Genomic DNA, 21562 nt, shown 5'->3' on the forward strand with positions numbered 1-21562 from the left:
GATTTCTTAAGGCTGGGCCTCCTAGAGTCCCCCATCAGTGGCATATTTAATTAATACATATGGTAGGGAGCTTTGCATATGCCCTCAACCTACCCTACTCTTTAGAATGGCTTTTTTTCCCCCTTTTTTTCTGGAGGATTTTGCCTTGTTAGACTTATAGAATTTGTATTGAACTCTAAAATGAAGAGAGAGCTCAATGATTATGCATTTTAACATTTGATCTGACTACCACCTTCAAATAGTTAAGTGAGTAGTTCAGTGAGGCAACTTACCAGTGCTTTTTCTTTTTTTCTTCTAATTTAAAAAAAATACTTTTTATTGATTTCAGAGAGGAAGGGAGAGGGGGAGAGAGATAGAAATATCAATGAGAGAGAATCACTGATCAGTTGCCTCCTACATACCCGCTATGGGGAATTGAGCCCACAGCCCCGGCATGTGCCCTTGACCGGAATCAAACGTGGGACACTTCGGTCTGCAGGCCAAACTGGCTAGGGCATCAGATATTTTTCATAACTTTAAAAAAAATAGATTTTATTGATTTTTTACAGAGTGGAAGGAAGAGAGATAGCTAGAAATGTCGATGAGAGAGAAACATCGACCAGCTGCCTCTTGCACACCCCCCTACTGGGGATATGCCCCGCAACCAATGTACATGCCCTTGACCGGAATCGAACCTGGGACTGATGCTCTACCACTGAGCCAAACCGGTTTCGGCTATTTTTCATAACTTTTTAAATAATACACAAAAAGCCTAGAGAAAGCTTTAGAATTGTGATATATACATACATACATACTGTGTGTGTTTATACAGTATATCCCTTTGATTGTAAGTAGTGATGAAAATAAAATTTGCTACACCAAGCTCTAAGAAAAGCCGCCAAAACAGGCAGTGTTGAAGAGGGACTAGAGGAGAGCCTGAACTATTCCGAGCAGACCCCTATCAGAGACCCAATGTGGGTGGTTCTGTGGTTTCAGGATTGATTGGTTAATGCAAATGGTAACCATCATCTGTTCTGGATTTCCCTAGCTTTCCTCTTTAATTTCTGGGGATTGGCAGTTTTAACACATTTTTCCTTTTATCCTTGTAACGTGGGGATTTTTTGTTCCTCTCTTTCTGCCTCACCTCCTCACTCTCCACCCCACATGACCTCCTTTTTTCCCCCCTGGAAGATTCATCTGTTAAAGATGTCTTCTGTTATCAACGCGGAATGTGGATTCTGACTGTGCCTGACTTTAGTGCTCTTTGATGTTTTTCCAAGGCTGACTCTCACTACATCCCTGGTTTAGGTGTCTTTTTCCCTGACATCGAGAGGCCTGTAAGGTGAATTTGCCGTGTATCATTGAAATAAAGGGTTGGTGGGCCTGCTCTTTTCTTGTACCCTTATGCGCAGTTAAGTTGCCGGAGTCTATGTGTAGATGCTGATATCTTTAACAGAGAGTTCCTGTGTATATTCCAGAAAGGGGTGAGAACTGTTATGCCTGTAAGACTAGAAATCTGAGAAGCTACTCACCCCTTCCCATGGAGATTTCCACAAGGATAAGGTTGCATTCAGAGGCTTATCCTCTCTTCCTCCTGCATGGTATTGGGGTTCTACCATAATCACTCCATCATCCTGCCAGCCATGTCTCATTTCTCATCCTGGGATCGCTCCCTCCTCCCAAGCTCAGCTTGAACCACCAGTCCTGATGCTTTATCTGGTCCCGGCTCTAGCCCTTAAATTGTCTGTCTGGCTTTGTGTTTCATTTGACCCTAATACACTGGGTCGCACTGTCTAAAAAGAGAATTATGTCCCCTCCGATGTCTGGGTGCATTTCTCATTTCTTACTGCTGCTCCTGAGCAGATCTGTAACTTCAAGGTTAAGATAAGACACATTCCATCAGAACTATGTCGTCATCCTTGCCAGCTTCTGATCTGTGACTGTCCAGGAGATTTACAAGACAATTGCATGCCATTCTTTACCGAATATTATGGTTGGACTCTGACTCCTGGCATCAGGCCCAATTTGATTTGTCAGCTGTTACAAAACCCATTTCCCAAAGAATAAGGGACTTCAGCCGCGCGCCCTTTAGGCAGGTCTTAGGAGTGGGAAGGAGGAAGTTGATCTGGCGCTATTCCTTGCTGTTTTAGGGAAAAGGGTGGACTCCAGAACATTTTTGTCCCTTTCCTCCTTGAATTCACTCCCCCTCCCCGAAAGGACAGTGTTGCTAAAGGGTTAATCTTTCCTGTCCTTTATCCCTTCACAGAATTACTATTAGTCTTTTCATTCTGCCATCTCCTATGCTTTTCTGAGTTTTAAAGCATAAGAATAGGTATTTTATCCTTGAGAGAGAACAGACCTGCCCGTTCTCGGAAGGCTTATTAGTTTACCATTGCCTAATTAACAGGGACACCGTTCCTCCTTTCTTGCTGTCTAACATGTCGAACTGCAGGAGTTACTGCATATGTGATACGGTTTAATGGCTTAGGAATTTGGAAGGTCATATTTCCTGCTGCTGTTGCATTCGGCCCTATAATATTTTTACGAAAGCTTCTCTTTAGGAGACTGAACAGCTCTTTGGTTTCAACATAAACTCACTCTTTCCCTAGGAGGTAGGCGGTGGGATTTATTTGGCCCATTTTAGTGATTCTGGGATTAGATTGAAAATTTATTTACTCAAGATCACACTCGGCAAGTTAATCACAGAATCAGAACACTGATAATTCCTTGACATTTATTTTCATATACCAGTTAAACAAAAAAATTTAGTTTCCACTAAAGCAAGTTTTTTTTTTTTTTTTTTGTTTTTTTTTTAAGGGGTTTATTTGCTAGCAAAAAAAAAAAAAAAAAGACCGGTCTTGGCATGGAGTCTACCCACCAGCAGCATGGCTAGGTAGGAGAGACAACATGTCTGTTGTCCTGGAGTTTTGCAAGCGTTTTTATACATCAGGGAGGAGAAAGATGTAATTGTTTTGAAAGGGTTTGCATTAGCTGTAGACAAAGGGGATGGGAGAAGGTGAAGCAGGACTGGTTCTGGGCTGGGCACAGTAGAGGCCTTAAGGAAGAAATGTCTCCTTGAGCCGAAACCGGTTTGGCTCAGTGGATAGAGCGTCGGTCTGCGGACTGAAGGGTCCCGGGTCGATTCCGTTTAAGGGCATGTACCTTGGTTGCGGGCACATCCCCAGTGGGGGGTGTGCAGGAAGCAGCTGATCGATGTTTCTCTCTCATCGACATTTCTAGCTCTCTATCCCTCTCTCCTCCTCTCTGTAAAAAATCAATAAAATATATTTTTTAAAAAAGAAAAAAGAAATGTCTCCTTGTGATGGCGTGGGCAGTAGATGGAAACTTCCTGTGTAAATAAAATGCAAAGGTTCCTGGGATTCTGTTGCACCTGGCTTTTCCCGTTTGGATAATCACAGAAATAGCCACCTGGAAACTAATACTAAATTCCAACGGATACATAGGAAATGTGAGAAGTTTTTTCTCAGACTGGGTCCACAGCTATAACGTTCTCTTTCTTTAACTCTGTAATTTTAATTTAGAACATCTTGGACTATTTTTCTTGTCATCCCTTAGCTGCGGAAGTTAAAAAAAAAAAGTTAGGAAAAGTTAAAAAAGGTAACTTTTACTCTGATATCATGATGGTTTCTTCAAAGTTGAGAAAATCTGTAGTTGAAAACTTGTCTGCTTTGCTGTCATACCCTATAATTTCTTCTGTTTTATAACTAAAATAGTCACCATTCTCTGCTTTTTCCTCAGGTTGATTTTTTTTAATTTTATTGTTCCTTCTTTATAACTGCCCTTCGGCAGCCACTTCTGGCTCTAAAGACAAGTATCTATAAAGCAGAGCAGGGTTTTGGAGCTCTCAAAAAATGTTCTTTGGGACCAGGAGAAATGCAAATTTATGGGACTGCAGGTTTCTAAGTGTTTTTTCTTTGTCTCAGTCCTTTTCTCAAGTATAAGGATTATTGATAACTATATAGTTTTTAGTTATATATATTTTGGATGGGTAGTAATCATTTTTAAATTTGCTATATAACATTGCAAGAACATTATGAGAAGCGGTTTTAACAGTAATGATTGGGTTGGACTGCTCTCCCCTACGCTTTTTTAAAAGTACTTAAGGATTAAGTATTTTTTCTACCTAATTTCAGCTGAAAAGTTCTTCGGTAGTGTTTCAAGGCTCTGGGTTCTGTTTCTGTATCTAGTAATCTATCAGAGAAGGACAGTTATATAGTATCCCAAATACGCTCCTTCCCATTTTTGTGTTATCTCCCCCCCTCCTCCCCCCAAGCAATTTTAATTAGCTGCAGTGACAGATGGTAGGAGAGGCCCCGTGAAGTGCTTCTGGTGGCTGGATTAGGGATGGGTGGTTCGCACTGATCCTGTTGTAGAGGAACCTGGCCTTTCCCTTCCCCCTTCCAGTTGAGCTATAATCCTGTTAGAAGACCTGAAAATGCTATTGATTCATTCCCAGTGGTTTTAGGAATAAGCACAACTTTTGGATTTAAAACCCAAGAACCAGTTCCCTTGAGCCCTTGAGGCCACGGTAGGTGCCTTCCAGTTTCCTCGGCCGGCCTTCACCGGAAAGGAAAGTTAAGGCTTTCAACTTTTCAGTTTGCCTCTCCCCCTCTCGGTCTAGTGCTGCTGCCAGTTGCCATGGCAACGGACTGGGACAGCTGCGCAGTGGCGCCCGGGCAGCTGGGTGGGGGCGGGGGAGCTGCCAGCCCGCCAAGCCCCAGATCTGGGAGGGGAGGCCCTCCTGCTAGCCCGCAGGGAAAGGAAGAAGTGGGGCGATCCGGTAGGTAAAGGAGAGAGCCCCCTTTCGTCTGCTCCCTTCGGGGAGCCCCTTCTGCATGAATTGACAAAGGGAGATTTCCCCCTTTTCTCCCTCAAACTGAAGAACACATATGTAAATCCTCGTTTTCCCTCGTGAGGCTGGGGAGGCCATGGCCACAATGCTTCACTGCATGCATCCAACCCCGGGCTGCTTTTAACCCAGCGCTCTGAACTGCTCAGCTCCCGGAAATTCCAAGGTGAGTGGGGGTGGGGTGGGGTACTCTCCCTGGAATATGACATTTCCTGTCTCTGGTGAGGTCGGAGGCTATTTTAATTTTAAATAAATCAAATCAGATTTTTTCTCTCTTGAGGCTGAAAAATTATTTTGAAGCCCTATCCTTACATTTTCCCGTTCACCTCCTCTTCCAAATAAACTATTTCAATGAAAACTTAGTTTTATTACAAGACAGGTTTTGTGTTTTTTTTTTTGTGGGCAGACCTATTGCTAGCAAGTTCTGAAGATATGGTGTCCAACTATTTATTCTTGGAATAATTTCTTACATTTTGCTATTTGAAGTAAATTAAATGCAACTTTTTACGCTATTTGGCCTGAACAAAATTCTGAGATTAGTAGTGACCTTCCCGAATTCTGGGAATGGTCTGGTCAAGATGGAAATATTTTTATAGAGATTGCTGAAAAAAATCTTTAAAGGTAAATATGGAGTTCAGCTAAGAAAACAATGCCTGCTAATTTATAATCCGGACTGTAGGCACCATTTAGCATGGTTAAAGAAGCATTCTTAAACATGATCATGGTAACAACGTGGGAATTTAAAAAAACGAGGTTCTCTGCTGAGTACCCCCTGGCTGTGCATATTTCTGAGCTTAACTCAATTTCCATTTGTGTTGCCTTCAGCCCTCCGTGGGCCAGTGAATGGTTCCTCTGTGTTTTGAGGCTTCATGTTGATGTGAGGCTGGGGCCAGACTTCTCTTTCCTCCTCCTCTTTCTTTGGCCTGGAGCCAACTCAAGAGGAGCGGTACCTCCGAACTATTTGTATTAGTTGAGCGTTGAGAATTACTGAGCAACCCAATGACTGATTTTGATTTTTAGGACTCAACATTTTTTCCTCCTCCCTCCCATCCCCGGATGAAAATGAAAAAGGAGGCATAGTGTGTTTGAGATGTCAGTCTTGCTATTGTGAGCTGATGGATGCCCAAAGAGACAAGCTCAATTTGTTTAAGGGAAATGTACCGAGTCTCGGAAAATGTGGTGAGAGACGCCGCGCAGGCCTTTCTCTGCTGCCAAGAGCCTGACCAGTCAAGACGCTCAGAGCAGAAAGTTACATTGGTGGCTTTTCTTTTTTCATTTTTATAAGGAACCTTATTTGCTATAGAGGGAAAGGTTCTAGCTATCATGATTCTTTTAACTGCAGGTTTTCCGCCTTTCTATTTTAGTTTCTGGCTTGTAGACAATTACCGAAGTAGCCAGGAGAGGCATACCACACTACTTGTCTTTTGGAATCTGAAATTAGAGTTAGACACTTGTGCTGTCTACTCTGGGTCCTGTTAGTTGAAGAGAAAGTTGTGGTTTGGAAAACGGGGATTAGACCCATTTTTTATTAAATTCTTAGGGTTCGTATGTGGAATGCTTCAAGGCCCGAGCGAAGGGTAACGGGCAGTTGTGTTATTGCCTTTGTATCTCATCGAGAAGAGACAGAAACTTGTCCTGGCCTTTGCCTTCTCTGCTCCCGGTGCTCGGTTGTAATGGGAGTCTAGCGTAAGGCACAGCAGTGTAGGAGGGCCTCCCTGAGGATAGGGCCGGCTTTAAAGGATGAGAAACCTGGCTGGGTGGCTCAGTAGGTTGGAGCATTGTCCTATGCACCAAAAATATTTCAGGCTCGATTCCCTGTCAGGGCACATACCTAAGTTGTGGTTTAATCCCTGGGGAGGGTATAGGAAACAATCGAATGTTGATGTCTTGGTTTTTGGAAATGTTTTTATTGATTTCAGAGAGAGGAAGGGAGAAGAAGAGTGAGATAGAAACATTAATGAAGAGAGAATCATTGATCCTGCAGGCCCCCTACTGGGGATCGAGCCTGCAACCCGGACGTGCGTCCTAATGAAGAATTGAACCGTGACCTCCCGGTTCATGGGTCGATGCTCAACAACGGAGCCACACTGGCCTGGCAACTAGCTGATGTTTCTTTCTCTCTCTCACCCCTACCCCCTCACTAAAATCAATAAACGTATCCTCAGGTGAGGATTTTAAAAAGAAGAGACAATTTTAACTCCTCACGTGGATTCTGACCGTTATGTCCTTCCCCTTTGCAGGAACCTAGTGGCCTTAGTCCTTTAGGTGGAACAGCGTGCGACATGGGAAAGAAAACCAAGCGAACAGCGGACAGTTCTTCTTCAGAGGATGAGGAGGAATACGTCGTGGAGAAGGTGCTAGATAGGCGTGTGGTTAAGGGGCAAGTGGAATATCTACTGAAGTGGAAAGGCTTTTCTGAGTAAGTGCCTTCTCGCAGGCCACAGGACTCTGCAGAGATAGACACCTTTGGTTTATTTCCCGTGAACCACCACCACTTTGTCTTTTTCTTCCCCACCCCCCCTGCACTCCTTCCTAAGAGTCAGAAGACGCAGCAATAAGCTAAATAAAGTCTTCCCCTTCTTTGGAGCTGGTATTCTAATGATAATGCCTCTGAGAGGGGCAGTATAGTGAATTGGTTAGGGACGTAGTCTTGGGAGCCAGGATGCCTCGGTTCATATTCCTATGCCACCCCTTACAATGAGAGGAGCTGGGTGACCTTGGTTAAGTTCCTTAATTTTTTTTTCTTCTTCGCAGTAAAATAGGGATAAGAAATAATAGTTGTAATAGAGATGTTGGGTAGATATACAGAGCCTGATACATAAGCTCAGTGTAAGCAGAAACTGTTGCTGTTACTATTCTTTTGGATATAACTAAGCTCAAACACGTATGTTAAAGAAATAGTCATCATCGTGGATCCTACAGCCCAGAGCTTTCCAAAAGGACCCCTGGATCTCAGAACTGTCCCAGGATGAAGCACTTATCTTTCTTTTTAATTTTTATCTTTTTTTTGATGTTCCTTCCAGTTCTACTGTTACTTGATTTTTAAAAAAAATGATTTTAGAGAGAGAAAGGGGGCACCGATTTGTTATTCTATTTATTTATGCATTCATTGAGTGACTTTTGTATGTGCCCTAACTGGGGATGACACCTATAACCTTGGCATATTGGGATGATGCTGTCATATATGAGGCCACAGTCCCAGGTGTTGGCCCCTCACCACACCCCCACCCTCAAGTATTTATTTTTGAAAATTTCAGATGTACAGTGAGTTCAAAGAAATTGAGTGAACACTCAGATACATAACATCTAGTTTCTATAATTAACATTTTTTATAATTAAAAATTTTTTTTTTTTTTTTTTTTTTTTCAGAGAGGAAGGGAGAGGGAGAGAGAGATAGAAACATCAATGATGAGAGAGAATCATTGATCGGTTGCCTCTTGCATGCCCCCCCACTGGGGATCCACAGGCCAACGCTCTGAGCCAAACCAGTCAGGGCAACTGCAATAAACATTTTAATGTAACCTATCCATCTATTGCTTTACCTATCATTCTACTTTTTAAAAATGCCCATATGCCCGCCTGGCATGGCTCAGTGGTTGAGTGCCAACCTATGGAGCAGAAGGTCATGGTTTGGGGCACATGCCCAGGTTGCGCAGAGGCAGCCTATTGATGGTTCTTCTCATCATTGATGTTTCTATCTCTCCCTTTCCCTTCCTCTCTGAAATCAATAAAAATATATTTTAAAAAAAGAAAAATACCCAGTTAGAAACCTTCTGTCTAAGTCAGCTTTAAGGATGATACTAAAGTGATGGCCAGAAGGCCTGTTAGGCAGTAACTGGTTTTATGCTGAAGTACTAAAGTAAGTTATTCTTTTCTTTGGAATAAATAGAACTAAATACATTGAAGCATGAAAGGTGAAATGTGTGAAGCTATGTAATCATTAGGCATTTTGCCTCAATTGTTCATTAATTCTTTTCTCAGATGCCTGATAATAAAGAATAGATTTCTCAGAACTCCAGTGAACTGATAGGAAATGGTTTAGGCTCCTTAGGGTGGTGTTATCCAGTAGAAATATAATACAAACCACATGAGTAATTTTAAATATTTTGGTGGCCACATAAAAGAAAAGTGAAATTAATTTTAATAATATATTTTATTTAATACAATATAAAAATGCTATTTCAACAATAATTTAAATTTGAAATGTTTTACATTATTTTTTCATATGAAGTCTTCAAAATCTGATGTATATTTTACATTTTATGTCACATGTGACTAGTAGCTACCATATTGAACATCACAGCTTTAAAGTGTAAGACTTAAATATCCTAAAAGATTCAATGTTTTCACGTACCCTTGGACAAAGCTGTGAATCAGGAGCCTTTGGAACATAAGGTTATTACATGAATCAAAGTTTCTTATCTTGAGCACTGTTTTAAGCGAGATAGTTTGTGCATTTTAGGATGCTTAGCATCTCTATCACATAGAGCACTATAAAGGTAGGTAACACAACAACCAGAATATACCCTCATATTTCTAAAGAAAGATAGAAAAGGAAAAGACAAGGCTTGGGTTAGACAGATTAAGCATTTGTCCTTTGTCAGAAATGCCCAGGATTTTATTAATTTTGCCTCTTTAGCATTGTCTACAACTAAAGGCCTACTGCTTGAGAAGCAGTGGTCAGATTCTTCCTTGCTTGATGTAGAAACAGCATTATCAATATGATAAGAAAAGGGATAATCCCATTATAAGACTGGCCTTTCATGCCGTGAACAGAGATTCTCCTACCCCTACATCAAGTGTTGGCATGCCTCTTGATTTTGGAACCTTAATTTTCTGGGGTAGTAAACTATCTGGTCTACGGATATGGGGAAGGCCATTGTGTACAGAATCTTTTTTGGATGAAAAGGAGCTATGAACAAGTGCCTTTTCTAGTTTTAGCTTAAATGATTTAAAAGTAAATTTTGTCTCATTGTTGTGTGTGTTTTTTTAATTAGAAATACTCGTGACTTTGTCGTTAATAGCAGCCACAGATATTTCTGTGTCATGTTAAAGTTGTTGCAAATGTCTTTTTTAAAATATATTTTTTAAATTTATTTCAGAGAGAAGGGAGAAGTAGAGAGAGAGAGAGAAACATCAATGATGAGAAAGAATCATTGATTGGCTACCTCCTACACACCCCACACTGGGGATCAAGCCCACAATCTAGGCATTTGCCCTGATTGAGAATTTAAACATGACCTCCTGGTTCATAGGTCGACACTCAACTACTGAGCCACATCACTGCAAAAAGTTGTTTTAAGTCTAGAGAAATATCTCAGATTTTTTTCATCGTTCTGCTTCTTACCTGAGTCAAGTTATGTCATGTGTTCAAACCATTCCTACCTAAAAATGCCTTATTTAAAAAACAATAGAATATCTAAAATGGATAGTACATAAAATAAAAATGTTCCCAAGTCAATGAAGGCATTGTAGGAACTGCTTCTCTGATACATTTACAGATATATCTTAATATAAACTAGTCTTTTCTATATAACCCAATGGGACTCCCTTGCTCCAAGTTTAATTAGACCCAATTATTCAGCTTGGGTTTGTTTATTTTGCTTATTAATATTACATATATATATATATATATATATATACACACACACACACACACACACACACACATAATGATTGATTTCAGAGAGGAAGGAAGAGAGAGAGATAGAAACATCCATGATGAGAGAGAATCATGGATCAGCTGCCTCCTGCAAGTCCCCCACTTGGGATTGAGCCCACAACCCAGGCATGTGCCTTTGACGGGAATCGAACCTGGGACCTTTCAGTTCACAGGCTAACGCTCTATCCACTGAACCAAACCAGCTAGGGCTATAATAATATATTTTTGACTGACTAGTAACAGTAGACTTGAATCCAGACCATTGAATTAATGCACTCCAATTCCTATTTCTGAACCTTCTTATGGTTTGTCTATATTCTAATGATTGAAACTGCCTTTTTTTCTGAATAACGATTTCCAATCCTTCAATAATTTTGTTGACATTTCTTTCAAGATATAAGTAACATATTTGGGGGGGGGGGTCCTGTGTGATTTATTAGATTGTCCTCTCAGAATTTGCATAGATGATTGCATGTATGAAATCATATTATTTTGCTACTTACAGAGTTAATTTTTGAGTTTTTAACACCTTTATTGAGGTATCATTTACAGTCTGTAAAAGTCATTCATTGAAAATGTATGATTCATGAATTTTATATTTAGCAAATTTATAGAGTTGTGTACCATCCCAACACTCCAATTTTAGAAAATTTTCAATACCTCTCCAAATTTCCTTGAGCCCATATCTAGTTAATCCTAAGACCCAGACACCAGCATCAGGGAACCACTGATCTGCTTTCTTTCAAATGTCTCTCAAGTTGTCTTTCCTAGACATTTCATACAAATGGAATCAGACAATATCTGGTTTCTTTCATTTAGATAATATTTTTGATGTTTGGTTCTTCCCTGTTGTAGCGTGTATTAATTAGTATTGTGTTCCTTTTTGCTGTTGGATGGAAGTCCATTGTATAGGTATACCAGATTTTGTTTATCCATTCACCAGTTCTTGGACATTTTAATTGTCTTTAACTTTTGGCCATTAAAATGCTGTTATAAATAATTGTGTATAAGTTTTTTTGTGAATATATAATTTTTTCATTTTTCTTGGATAGATTCCTAGGATTAAATTTGTTCCTTTAAGGTCTCTTTCCCTTTTGTCTACTTGTCCTTTTTAAACTAAGGCATTAGATCCCACCCCTCTCCCCCAACCCCGCCCCCCTGATTCTTTTCTCTGTTCTTCTTGCCCAGGGAGCACAATACTTGGGAACCTGAGAAAAATTTGGATTGCCCTGAGCTAATTTCTGAGTTTATGAAAAAGTATAAGAAGATGAAGGAGGGTGAAAATAACAAACCCAGGGAGAAGTCAGAAACTAACAAGAGGAAATCCAGTTTCTCAAACAGTACTGATGATATCAAATCCAAAAAAAAGAGAGAGGTAAGTTTTCTTTCCCCCTTTTCCCACGAACTATTCTTCTGCACCCCTGTGCTCCCCCACCCCCCAAAGAAGCCTTATTTTGTTTATTTCTGTTCTAAAGATGGCCTTCAAGGTAAAATTGTTGAACAAAAGAGCTTCCAGTATGTTGATTAACTACAGCGCCCTCTCCTGGCTGGATGAGAAATGTAATACATGTACATTGAATTAAATCCTTATAAAACATTCAGCCACTCTCTGTCTTCTTTAAAGAAAGCTAAGCTCTCTTAGAGAGGAAGGCTTTTTGGTGAATTTTAAGGATAGAAAGGGGCTTTAAAACATTTACCACTTCCTTTTTTCTTTTGTTCCAAAGATAGCCCCTTATTTTCAATCCTTTATATTCTTTTTTTTTTCATTGACATGAAATTCACATATATACAATTAACCATTTTAAAGTATATAGTTCATTGACATGTATATTCTCTTTTTATCTTATTTTTATATACTTTACATAAGAAATTAATTTCATATATATTTTTTTTAACCCTTGCTCACTCAAGGATATGTTCTTTTTTTAGAGAAAGAGAGAAGAGAAGTTGGGGAAGAGGGAGATAGAGAGACATCAATATGAGAGAGAAGCATCAATTGGCTGCACCTTGACTCAGGCCAGGGATCAAACCCGCAATGTAGGTTTATGCCCCAATCGGAGACTGAGCCCACGACCTTTTGGTGCATGAGATAATGCTCCAGCCACTGAGCCACACTGTCCAGGGCTTCATCTCTTTTTTGAAATATTTTTCAGTTTGGAAAGTCTGTTTATAAAATTTTGGTTTTATTCATCTGCTTTAGATCTCAAGTTACCAGCATGAGCAGTGTTATTGCCTCTTTTTTTCATCTATGCTTTTCCATGAGTGCACACACATATACATACACATACATACATACATACATACACATATATATATATATATATATTCCCCTTCAAGCTTCCACTCCTTTCCTTTATTTCAAGGTCGTGAAGCGTTTTGTGGTGAAGGATGTATCATACCCTTAAAGTTTAATAAAATAAAAGCATAAGTCTGCTTCTGAATCTTCTAGCATCACTGTCATAAGCATCCCCATTTATCTTCATTCTACTTGGATCCCTGTCTTTGTAGAGCATTAGTTCTCAGCCATGGCTGTACATTACAACCATGGGGGTGTGGGGAGTATGCTTTTAAAAACCTCCAGAGCCAAAAATGTACCCCAGACCAGTTAAATTCAATTTCTGTGAGTTGGATCTGGTCTCTATAGGAGAGAAAATGGGAGACGAGCTTTCCCAAAAGAATTGTTAGAAGAGTGAAAGGTTGGAGGCTGCAAGTGAAAAAGGACTCTGGGTTTGTGTCTGCATCCTTATTTGTTTCCCTCCTTGATTTTATTTTTGCCTTATTTGTAAAACTGCTCTATTCTGGTGAGGTGTATATCATTATGATTAAACTAGACTATTATAATAAACTGATAAAGAATTTGAGAATGCCTTTCCTTCTCTAAGGAGTTAAGATTTGGTTCTTCTTTCTTTTCTTTTTTAAATTTATTGGGGTAACTGATTAATATATACATCTCAGGTGTATACTTATACTACCTTTTTATAATTAATCCTTTGTGTTCTGGCTTTTGTCATTTGACTAATTCTCCAGCTGAGTAAAGAAGCCAAAAAACAACACAGCGTAAGACTTCTGACTAGCCATTTGTGACATGGAGTGTTTATATCCTCAACCTAAGGTTTCATTCTTTTTAAAAAGGAACAGTCTGGCTTAGAGCTACTGGCCACAGCAGAGTTTTGTTCCTAGGCCACGTTCTGATGCTGCCGACCTTGAAAACAATCTCCACTCATCCCTTATATTGTAATGCCCATCTGGGGCCCCGACAGCATTCTCAACAGTGCTGGTGGCTGTCATCTGGGCAGCTAGGAAGATAGGTGATTGTAAGTTTTAAAGGTACAGGAGGGGGTTGCCTTTCTTTAGAGTAATGCGGAAAAATTTGTTAGTCGGCATTATGCCTGATTTAAGATTACTGCCTGTGTGATGATTTTTGCATTTTCCTCGCCTCGTCACCTATTCAGCAGCTTGAACATTTTTCTTCCCCCCCTCCCTATATGGCAAACTGTTTTCAGCTTCCAGCTATGATTTATGACTCAGTTCTTGTGCCAGCATTCCAGCTGTGAGCATCTGTGTGCACATCTGGGAACCTCCTCCCCTTAAAAGCTCCCCCAAAAGGCTATGTTTTTGAGTCAGCGTCTCCCTTGATCCATGCATGGAATTTCCTTCCCAGTGTGGGTTCTGGTATCTTTGGGGACCACCTGGACCCTGAATGTTTGTATGTCTCAGAAGAGAGCAAGGGAGGTGAGTGTCAGATCAAAGAGATTTTATGAAAGTTAGACATCAGATGTGAGTTCATTTGTGCAGTCTTCATCTTCCATAATAATGTTTTTTACATCGCCTGCTTTGTGCCCTGTCGGTGTGGCTTCGTTGTTTGGAAGATCATTTTGCACACCAAAAAGTGTCAGTCAGGGCGCGTACCCAGGTTTTGGGTTTGATCCCAGTTGGGAATGCATGCAGGAGGCAACCGATTGATATTTCTCTCTCTACCCCTTCTTGTCTCTGAAACAAACAACAAAATTAAAAATTACCTACTTTGCATAAAATTTTGCCATTTTGTTCTCACCAGTGCCATCAGAACTGAATCAGACCCTGTGCTCCTTACCTAGATTGCATTCTGGCCAAATTTGAATACTCTCTTAGAGAATAATCAATTTGCTTGTTTTTTAATCACTGTCCAGTTCTGTACTCTAATGCTAATGACTCATCCACATCAGGAGCAAATAGGCACAGACCAGGGCCTCTTCTGCCAGAGCATGGGTAATGCAGCGTGTGAACTCTGAAAGAAATTTGTTGTTTTACGGTACTTCCTTGAATCATTCGTACCTCTGTTCTTTCATAAATACAGATGACTTTGTGAAAAGAAGTATTAAAAATATGGGTCAGTGTTAAAGTAAACTAAAAGTCTGAAAAAGTAAAGATGGAGAGATGTAGTATAGTTGAAGTTTATAATCCAAAAAAGGATTTAGTTTGGGTAAACATGGACTTGTTTATCATTTCAGAAGCAATTGATATCATTAAGGAGATTGGGTTAGTGGGGTTCCCATTGATGACTCCAGGATGAAGAGTTTTAGGGGCCACTTCTAATCTTGAAGGAATACTGGAGGGACAACAGCATCTTCTTGCAAAAATATCTTTTGGCATCACTGTCACTAGGTGACCCAGTATTGTATTTCTTAAATTTTAAGACTTTTATTACAAAAATGGTATCTGGTGATATTAAATTAGGTGGTGCTTTGCTAAGCTGAGAAACAGGTTTTAACTTTTTCCCAGCTGTAACTTTTCTTCATCTTCTATTTATAGCAAAGCAATGATATCGCTCGGGGCTTTGAGAGAGGACTGGAACCAGAAAAGATCATTGGGGCGACAGATTCCTGTGGCGATTTAATGTTCCTAATGAAATGGTGAGAGCCATTGGATATTACTCTACAATTGTGGGGTTTCTTTTGCCAGTAACTTGAGTTTGTATGGAAGATAGGGAGGGAAGATGGCGTATTTCCCAACCAAGCATTTTGATTGTCAAGGACCTTTCATTGACACCAACTATCTGTATTAAATGAGAATTATGGTTTGGAATGAATTAAAGAATTCGAGACATTCTTAAGTTTTGGAATTAAGCCAAATTATATTAGCTCAGGTACCCGAAAAGGGTAGATTTGAGGTAGGAAACATATAAACATGACCTAACCACTGTTTTTTTACACGGTTCTGAATCATTTACCATTAGACCATGAGCCTGGGGCCATGGGATAGGAGCGAGTGGGCTTTCTGCCATCACTGAGGACCAAGACCACTGAGTAATGTCTCAAAGAAAAATAATCTGAACAAAAAGCATTAAGGATGATACTGGCCAAAGCCCAAGTTATTTCATCCGGTGGAGGGAATGGCTCTTAGGGGAAAGTGTAGTCACTTCCCCTCAGTTTGGTTTCTAAAAGACAGGGTGTTTTATGGTCTGGCCCCGCTGCCTCCTGTATCCCAGTGCGCTGAGCTTATGATTTAGGCTTGCTCTCTAAATAGAGGGTTCGTTCTCTGGTGCCACTGAGGAAGCCAATTACCGTAAATGTTGTATAATCAAAAGGTGTAACAGCTGAAACCAGTTTGGCTCAGTGGCTAGAGCGTCGGCCTGCGGCTGAAGGTCCCAGGCTCGATTCTGGTCAAGGGGATATATCTTGGTTGTGGGCACATCCCCAGTGGGGGGCCTGCAGGAGGCAGCTGGTCAATGTTTCTCTCTCATTGATATTTCTAACTCTCTATCCCTCTCCTCTCCTCTCTGTAAAAAAAAAAAAAAAAAAAAAAAAAAAAAGGTGTGACATTTTATTTGGTCCTGGGGTGGGGCCGGCCTGCCTGCCAGGGATGATCCCCTACGAAGTTCCTGGGTTCTTCTCTTCTCTGAGCAGCAATTTGGCCTTTTTGTTGTGGTTGTTCTTAATCATCACCCGAGGATATTCTTTTCATTGGTTTTTAGAAGGGAGGGAGAGAGACAGAGAAAAACATCCATTTGAGAGAGACCTGTTGATTGGTTGCCTCCTAACAGCGCTGGGGATCAAGCCTGCCCTTGACCAGAATTGAACCCATGACCTTTCAGTCTGAGGGCCAACGTTCCAACCACTGAGGAAAACCGGCTTTTTTTTTTTTTTTTTTTTTTTTGAAAACCAGCTATTTGATCAAAACTTTGCTGGTTAATTACTCAAAAGCCTATTTTTTCAAGAGTCACTATACTCTTTCAGAAGTAAGCTGTGTTGATTGCTTTTCCACTGTATTATATGTGCTGCTTATGACTTATAGGCACATATGAACTTTTGCACCACAGTCCACGTGTTTTCCCCTCCTCTTCTCACTCATAATACTTACCTCTGTGATATAAACATTTTCTAGACAAGGACATAGTTCTCTTTACTCACATCGCAGTGGAATTTTGATTTAAATATTTTTTTTCTTCATTTGGAATCCTGGTTAAGGAACTGCTATATTTTTTGTTATATTGTAGCAGACCCTGTGTAACTTCCGTAGTTGAACTTTGCAGTTAATTCCTACATTTCATTTTAGTACTAGATTTTACATTTTTCCTGCTCTCCCTTTTATAAATACTGTGGCTGACTTAAATTTCTGTTCTCTTATTATTCCAATCCACAGTTATGGCTAAAAAGATAAAGAATGTTTAAAAGGACAAGAGATGAGGAGGGTTTAGGATGCTTTCACTTAGATGATCCAGAAACTGGATTGATCACTTTATGCATAATCAGTAGGAGTGAATGTAGGTTTGATTGTGTGTTCGCGCACATACTCACACATACAAATAAAAATTATGGCAACAGAATTTATATAATTTTAGCCTTTTGATTAAATCTACTAATCAACTAAATTTTAGCTGTGAAGATTTCTCTTTTGTCTGATGTAGTAGTTAAACGGTATTCACCAATGCAATATTTAGTAATACAGTCATCCTCCCTTATCTGTGGTGGATACATCCCAACCTTTCCCCGCTTCTGGCCCACTGGATGCCTGAGAACTGCTGATAGTGTGGAACCCTATATGTACTGTTCTTTTTCTGTACATGCATACCTATGAAAGAGTTAAATTTATAAATTAGGCACAGTAAAAGGTTAACAACAATAACTAGTGATAAAATAGAAGAGTATACTGTAATCAAATTTATGTGCTCGCTTTCTCTCTCAAGGTATTTTTATTTATTTCAGAGAGAAAGGGAGAAGAAAGTGATGACGAGAGAGAATCATTGATTGGCTGCCTCCTGTACACATCCCCTTTCCTCCCCCCGACCTGGGAACTGAGCCCGAGACCTGGGCATATGCCCTGACTGTGAATCGAACCGTGACCAGGGCCTCATAGGTCATTGCTCAATCACTTAACCACACTGGCCAGGCTCAGGATATCTTTATGTATAGCGTGGATACGCTGGACAAAGGGATGATTTCAAATCCCAGGCAGGCCGGCACAAAATTTCATCATGCTACTCAGAATGGCACACAATTTAAAACTTGAGAGTTATTTATTTCTGGAATTTTCCATTTCATATTTGTTGACCTTGGGTAACCAACTGCAGAAAGTGAAACCACAAGTAAGAGGGGGACTACCATCATTTAATTAATTCATTTAAATTTCTCCTTGAAAAGATTAAATTAGACCCCAATAAATTTAATAAACATTTTTAAAAGAAAATGTTGAACTGGTAGGATTCTTCTCACTTTGAAATCAGGATGAAGAGGAAATCAAGTTAATTAAATCCAGCAAATGACAGGAACCTATATTTGGACAGACTCTCAGTCTTACTTCCTCTTCTCTTAAGTCTCCTTCCTTTTCTTTCTCCCCAGGAAAGACACAGATGAAGCAGACCTGGTTCTTGCGAAAGAAGCTAATGTAAAATGTCCACAGATTGTGATAGCGTTTTATGAAGAGAGACTGACGTGGCATGCATATCCCGAGGATGCGGAAAACAAAGAGAAAGAAACAGCAAAGAGCTAAAGAAGGGGGTGGTCTCCGTCATTTCTCTTTGTACATAATACATTCACTTCCCTGCCTCCTCTCCCTCCTACCTACCCCTTCTATCCCGAACACATTCATGCAAAAATGTGCTTATCACTGTGCTCCACGGGAGAAATGTTGGTATTGGTTTTCTTGTAACATAACTGATGGTCTGATTCCTGATTAGTGTCTCTCTGTGAAGACCAGGCATTTGCATACTGTGTGTAAAAGTCCCACCATTGTGTCCTTTGCCCTGGTCTCTTTCTTCTGCTCCCCTGTGACCTCAAGATGAATTTTAACTTTTTAATCACCTGAGAGTCTCGATCTTTTCAGGGTTGGTCACTTTTAGATTGGGGGATTTTGTTACAATGATGGTGAAATTCGGTTCTCAAAAACATGTTGATGACCAGCTAGCCTTTGCTTGAGATCTTGGGATGGAAAAGATGTTGCCCATCGTTTTTAAAAAGCCAATAGCAACTGCCTGCCTGTTGGGGCATTCCCACCCTCATTCAGCTCTACCCGGGAGAACACAGGGTTCCTGGCGTGGTCTTCTGGCCACCCTCTTCATCCGCACCCCTCCTCCCAGACTAGCTCCATCCTTGGAGGACTTGAAATTTTACAGTCAGAGTTGTCAAGGCACTCCTTCTAGCCGCAGGACGTGTGGCTTTGTTTTTAGCAATCCCCGATTCTGCTTCTGCTTCTGCAAGGTGGCGTAGTCTGTCATAAAGTGACAAGATGAATAACTGGAGCTTTTTAGCTGTTAGGACATGAAGATGATGGGGTAGGATACAGTTGTCTTTATTATTACATGCATAGGTATATGTGTATTGTTTCCTGCCAGCCCTCACGTTTGGACTATATGTTTATGTAGGTGTGAGCGACTGCCTGGTGCTTGCTTGTGCCAAGGTGCTAGGCACCCTCCAGCCCTGCCAACTCCTGTGGCCTCCCAAAGCATTCCTGTTAACCAAAGAGGCTTCAAACCCGCTCCTCACTTCTCAGCGGACACACGTTTCCCCTCTGTGCCATTCTTTTCAGGGAGGAATTCTTGGAGGGGAGCCAGTGGCTACACTGTCAGTTTTAAGTATTCATAGTGTTTATAGTCATCAATGTCCTGCTTTATTGACTCCTGGATTTGCCAAGAGTCCCCAGTGCTCTTCCTTTTTCCACCCAAAAATCTTTGTATCTTCTTTTTGAACATGTGTTTCCATGGAAGACGATCCCCTCAGAGGATGACAGGCCCTGGCATTAGCATGTTGACACAACCGTTTTCCTTTTAACTTCCTCCTGTTTTGCCATTATATTGAGAGTTTATTTTTCTGATAACCTGTCTGTCTGCTTAGAAATGCCCTACTTCTCTTTATTCTTTTTTTCTTTTGGGGGGAGGGGATGGCTAAAAATTCAAGGCTAAAAGTAAGGAAATGGCAGGGTTTGAGCATCCTTGTCCTAGCCCAAAGCTGAGGGAATAAGAATAAATGCTTGAAATAGCCTTCACTCGAGTTCACCAGTCATCAAGGTTGTTTTGTTCGTTGCTGATTTTTAAAATGTAGCTGGCAGGAGTATTCAACCATTTCTAGATTATTTTGAATAATGAGGGGAATGAATAGATTGCTCTCGTCCACAAATGAACTGAGCTGAATAATATGCAAATCATATGCCCATTCATAGCATTTGTTAACATTGCTTCCCTGCTTAGCTGCTGATTGAATTCTGTGTGCTTCTATAAATTATGTCAAAAATTATACTGCACCGTTGAAAAGACAGCTGTTGATGCAGTGACATGACAGACTGGAACAATGAAGATTTTGGTTTAAGTCATCCAGGGAAATCCTTCTGAATGGTAATGTAATTAGGTAAGAACTCAGACCATAGGTAGGAGTTTTTATCTCCATCTTCCTTTACTCTTAAGGAATTAAAGGCCTAGATCAAGTGCTAGGTAATTGACAGTTACTACTAATTTGAAGGGCATTCACAAGAAAGGGTGGTCAGGAAATTGATTTGTCGTACAGATAATTAAGGATATTAATTAGGGTACATAAGCATAGGAGTAGAGTAGGCCAGAGCCCTTGAGGAAGTGATCTGGGTCTCAGTTTGCAGGTGGAGAAATGACCACTTAACTATGTAGCCATTCTTCAAAATCTGATTTTCTTTTCCTTTTTTTTTTTTTTAAATATGCATTTAATTGATTTTCTTTACAGAGAGGGAGGGAGAGGGATAGAGAGTTAGAAATGTCGCTGAGAGAGAAACATCGATCAGCTGTCTCCTGCACACCCCCTACTGGGGATGTGCCCACAACCAAGGTACATGCCCTTGACCGGAATCGAACCTGGCACCCTTCAGTCTGCAGGCGAACGCTCTATCCACTGAACCAAACTGGTTAGGACAAAATCTGATTTTCTTTTAACAACCCCAGTATTATACATTAACTACCTTTTTTATCATCTTTTTTTTTGTCCACAGTTTATTGAATCAAGGTCTTATGCTGAGTACCACCAAAACAACACTTGTTCTCTCCCTCTCCTGCCTGTCCACAGCAGCGTCTATAGAGCCAGCAGCCAGTTCTGCTCTCAGCCCTCAGCAGAAAGGAAACCAGATGCCTCCTTGGGCCTTAAGCTTTGCTTTTCTTTTTTTAAGTGGTAGATACATACTTCTTTTAATATATATATATTTATTTATTTCAAAGAGGAAGGGAGAGGAAAAGAGGGATAGAATCATCAATGATGAGAGAATCATTGTTTGGCTGCCTCCCGCATGCCCCTACTGGGGATCAAGCCCGCAACCCAGGCATGTGCCCTTGGCTGGAATCGAACCTGGGACCCTTGAGTCCATAGGCCATGCTCTATCCACTGAACCAAACCAGCTAGGGCCCTCGAGCTTTTCTTAATATTGAGAAGCTATCCTGGCACTTGGAGAACTGCAACCTCAAACAGAAACTTGTTTCCGTGGGGTTTTCTCTTAGAAGAGTTAATAGCCATGGCTAAGCACTCTTAAACATCTAGGTCTTGGATGCTCAGTATGTTTTTGCTGTGTTGAGTTCTTTCAAAACATCTTTCTACTAATTTCTTTAGTAATCAGCATTCCAGGAT

General features: G+C 40.5%; 1 protein-coding gene across 2 annotated transcripts in view; it reads left to right on the forward strand.

The window, feature by feature from the left end:
- Positions 1-18789, forward strand: part of CBX5 (chromobox 5) — a 30162-nt gene extending 11373 nt beyond the window's left edge. The window contains exons 1-5 of one of the 2 annotated variants that reach the window (XM_084879020.1): positions 4680-5015; positions 7090-7268; positions 11700-11886; positions 15303-15403; positions 18329-18789. In XM_084879020.1, the coding sequence (XP_084735146.1) occupies positions 7132-7268; positions 11700-11886; positions 15303-15403; positions 18329-18479 (576 nt within the window). In that variant the 5' untranslated portion in view covers positions 4680-5015; positions 7090-7131 and the 3' untranslated portion in view covers positions 18480-18789. Of the gene's footprint in view, positions 1-4679; positions 5016-7089; positions 7269-11699; positions 11887-15302; positions 15404-18328 lie in introns of those variants that run through there. The other variant, XM_084879019.1, reaches the window with a different exon arrangement.
- The last annotated feature ends 2773 nt before the right edge of the window (positions 18790-21562 follow it).

Source organism: Pipistrellus hanaki (genome assembly GCF_964339955.1).
Source record: "Pipistrellus hanaki genome assembly, chromosome: 3".
Lineage (NCBI taxonomy): Eukaryota > Metazoa > Chordata > Mammalia > Chiroptera > Vespertilionidae > Pipistrellus > Pipistrellus hanaki.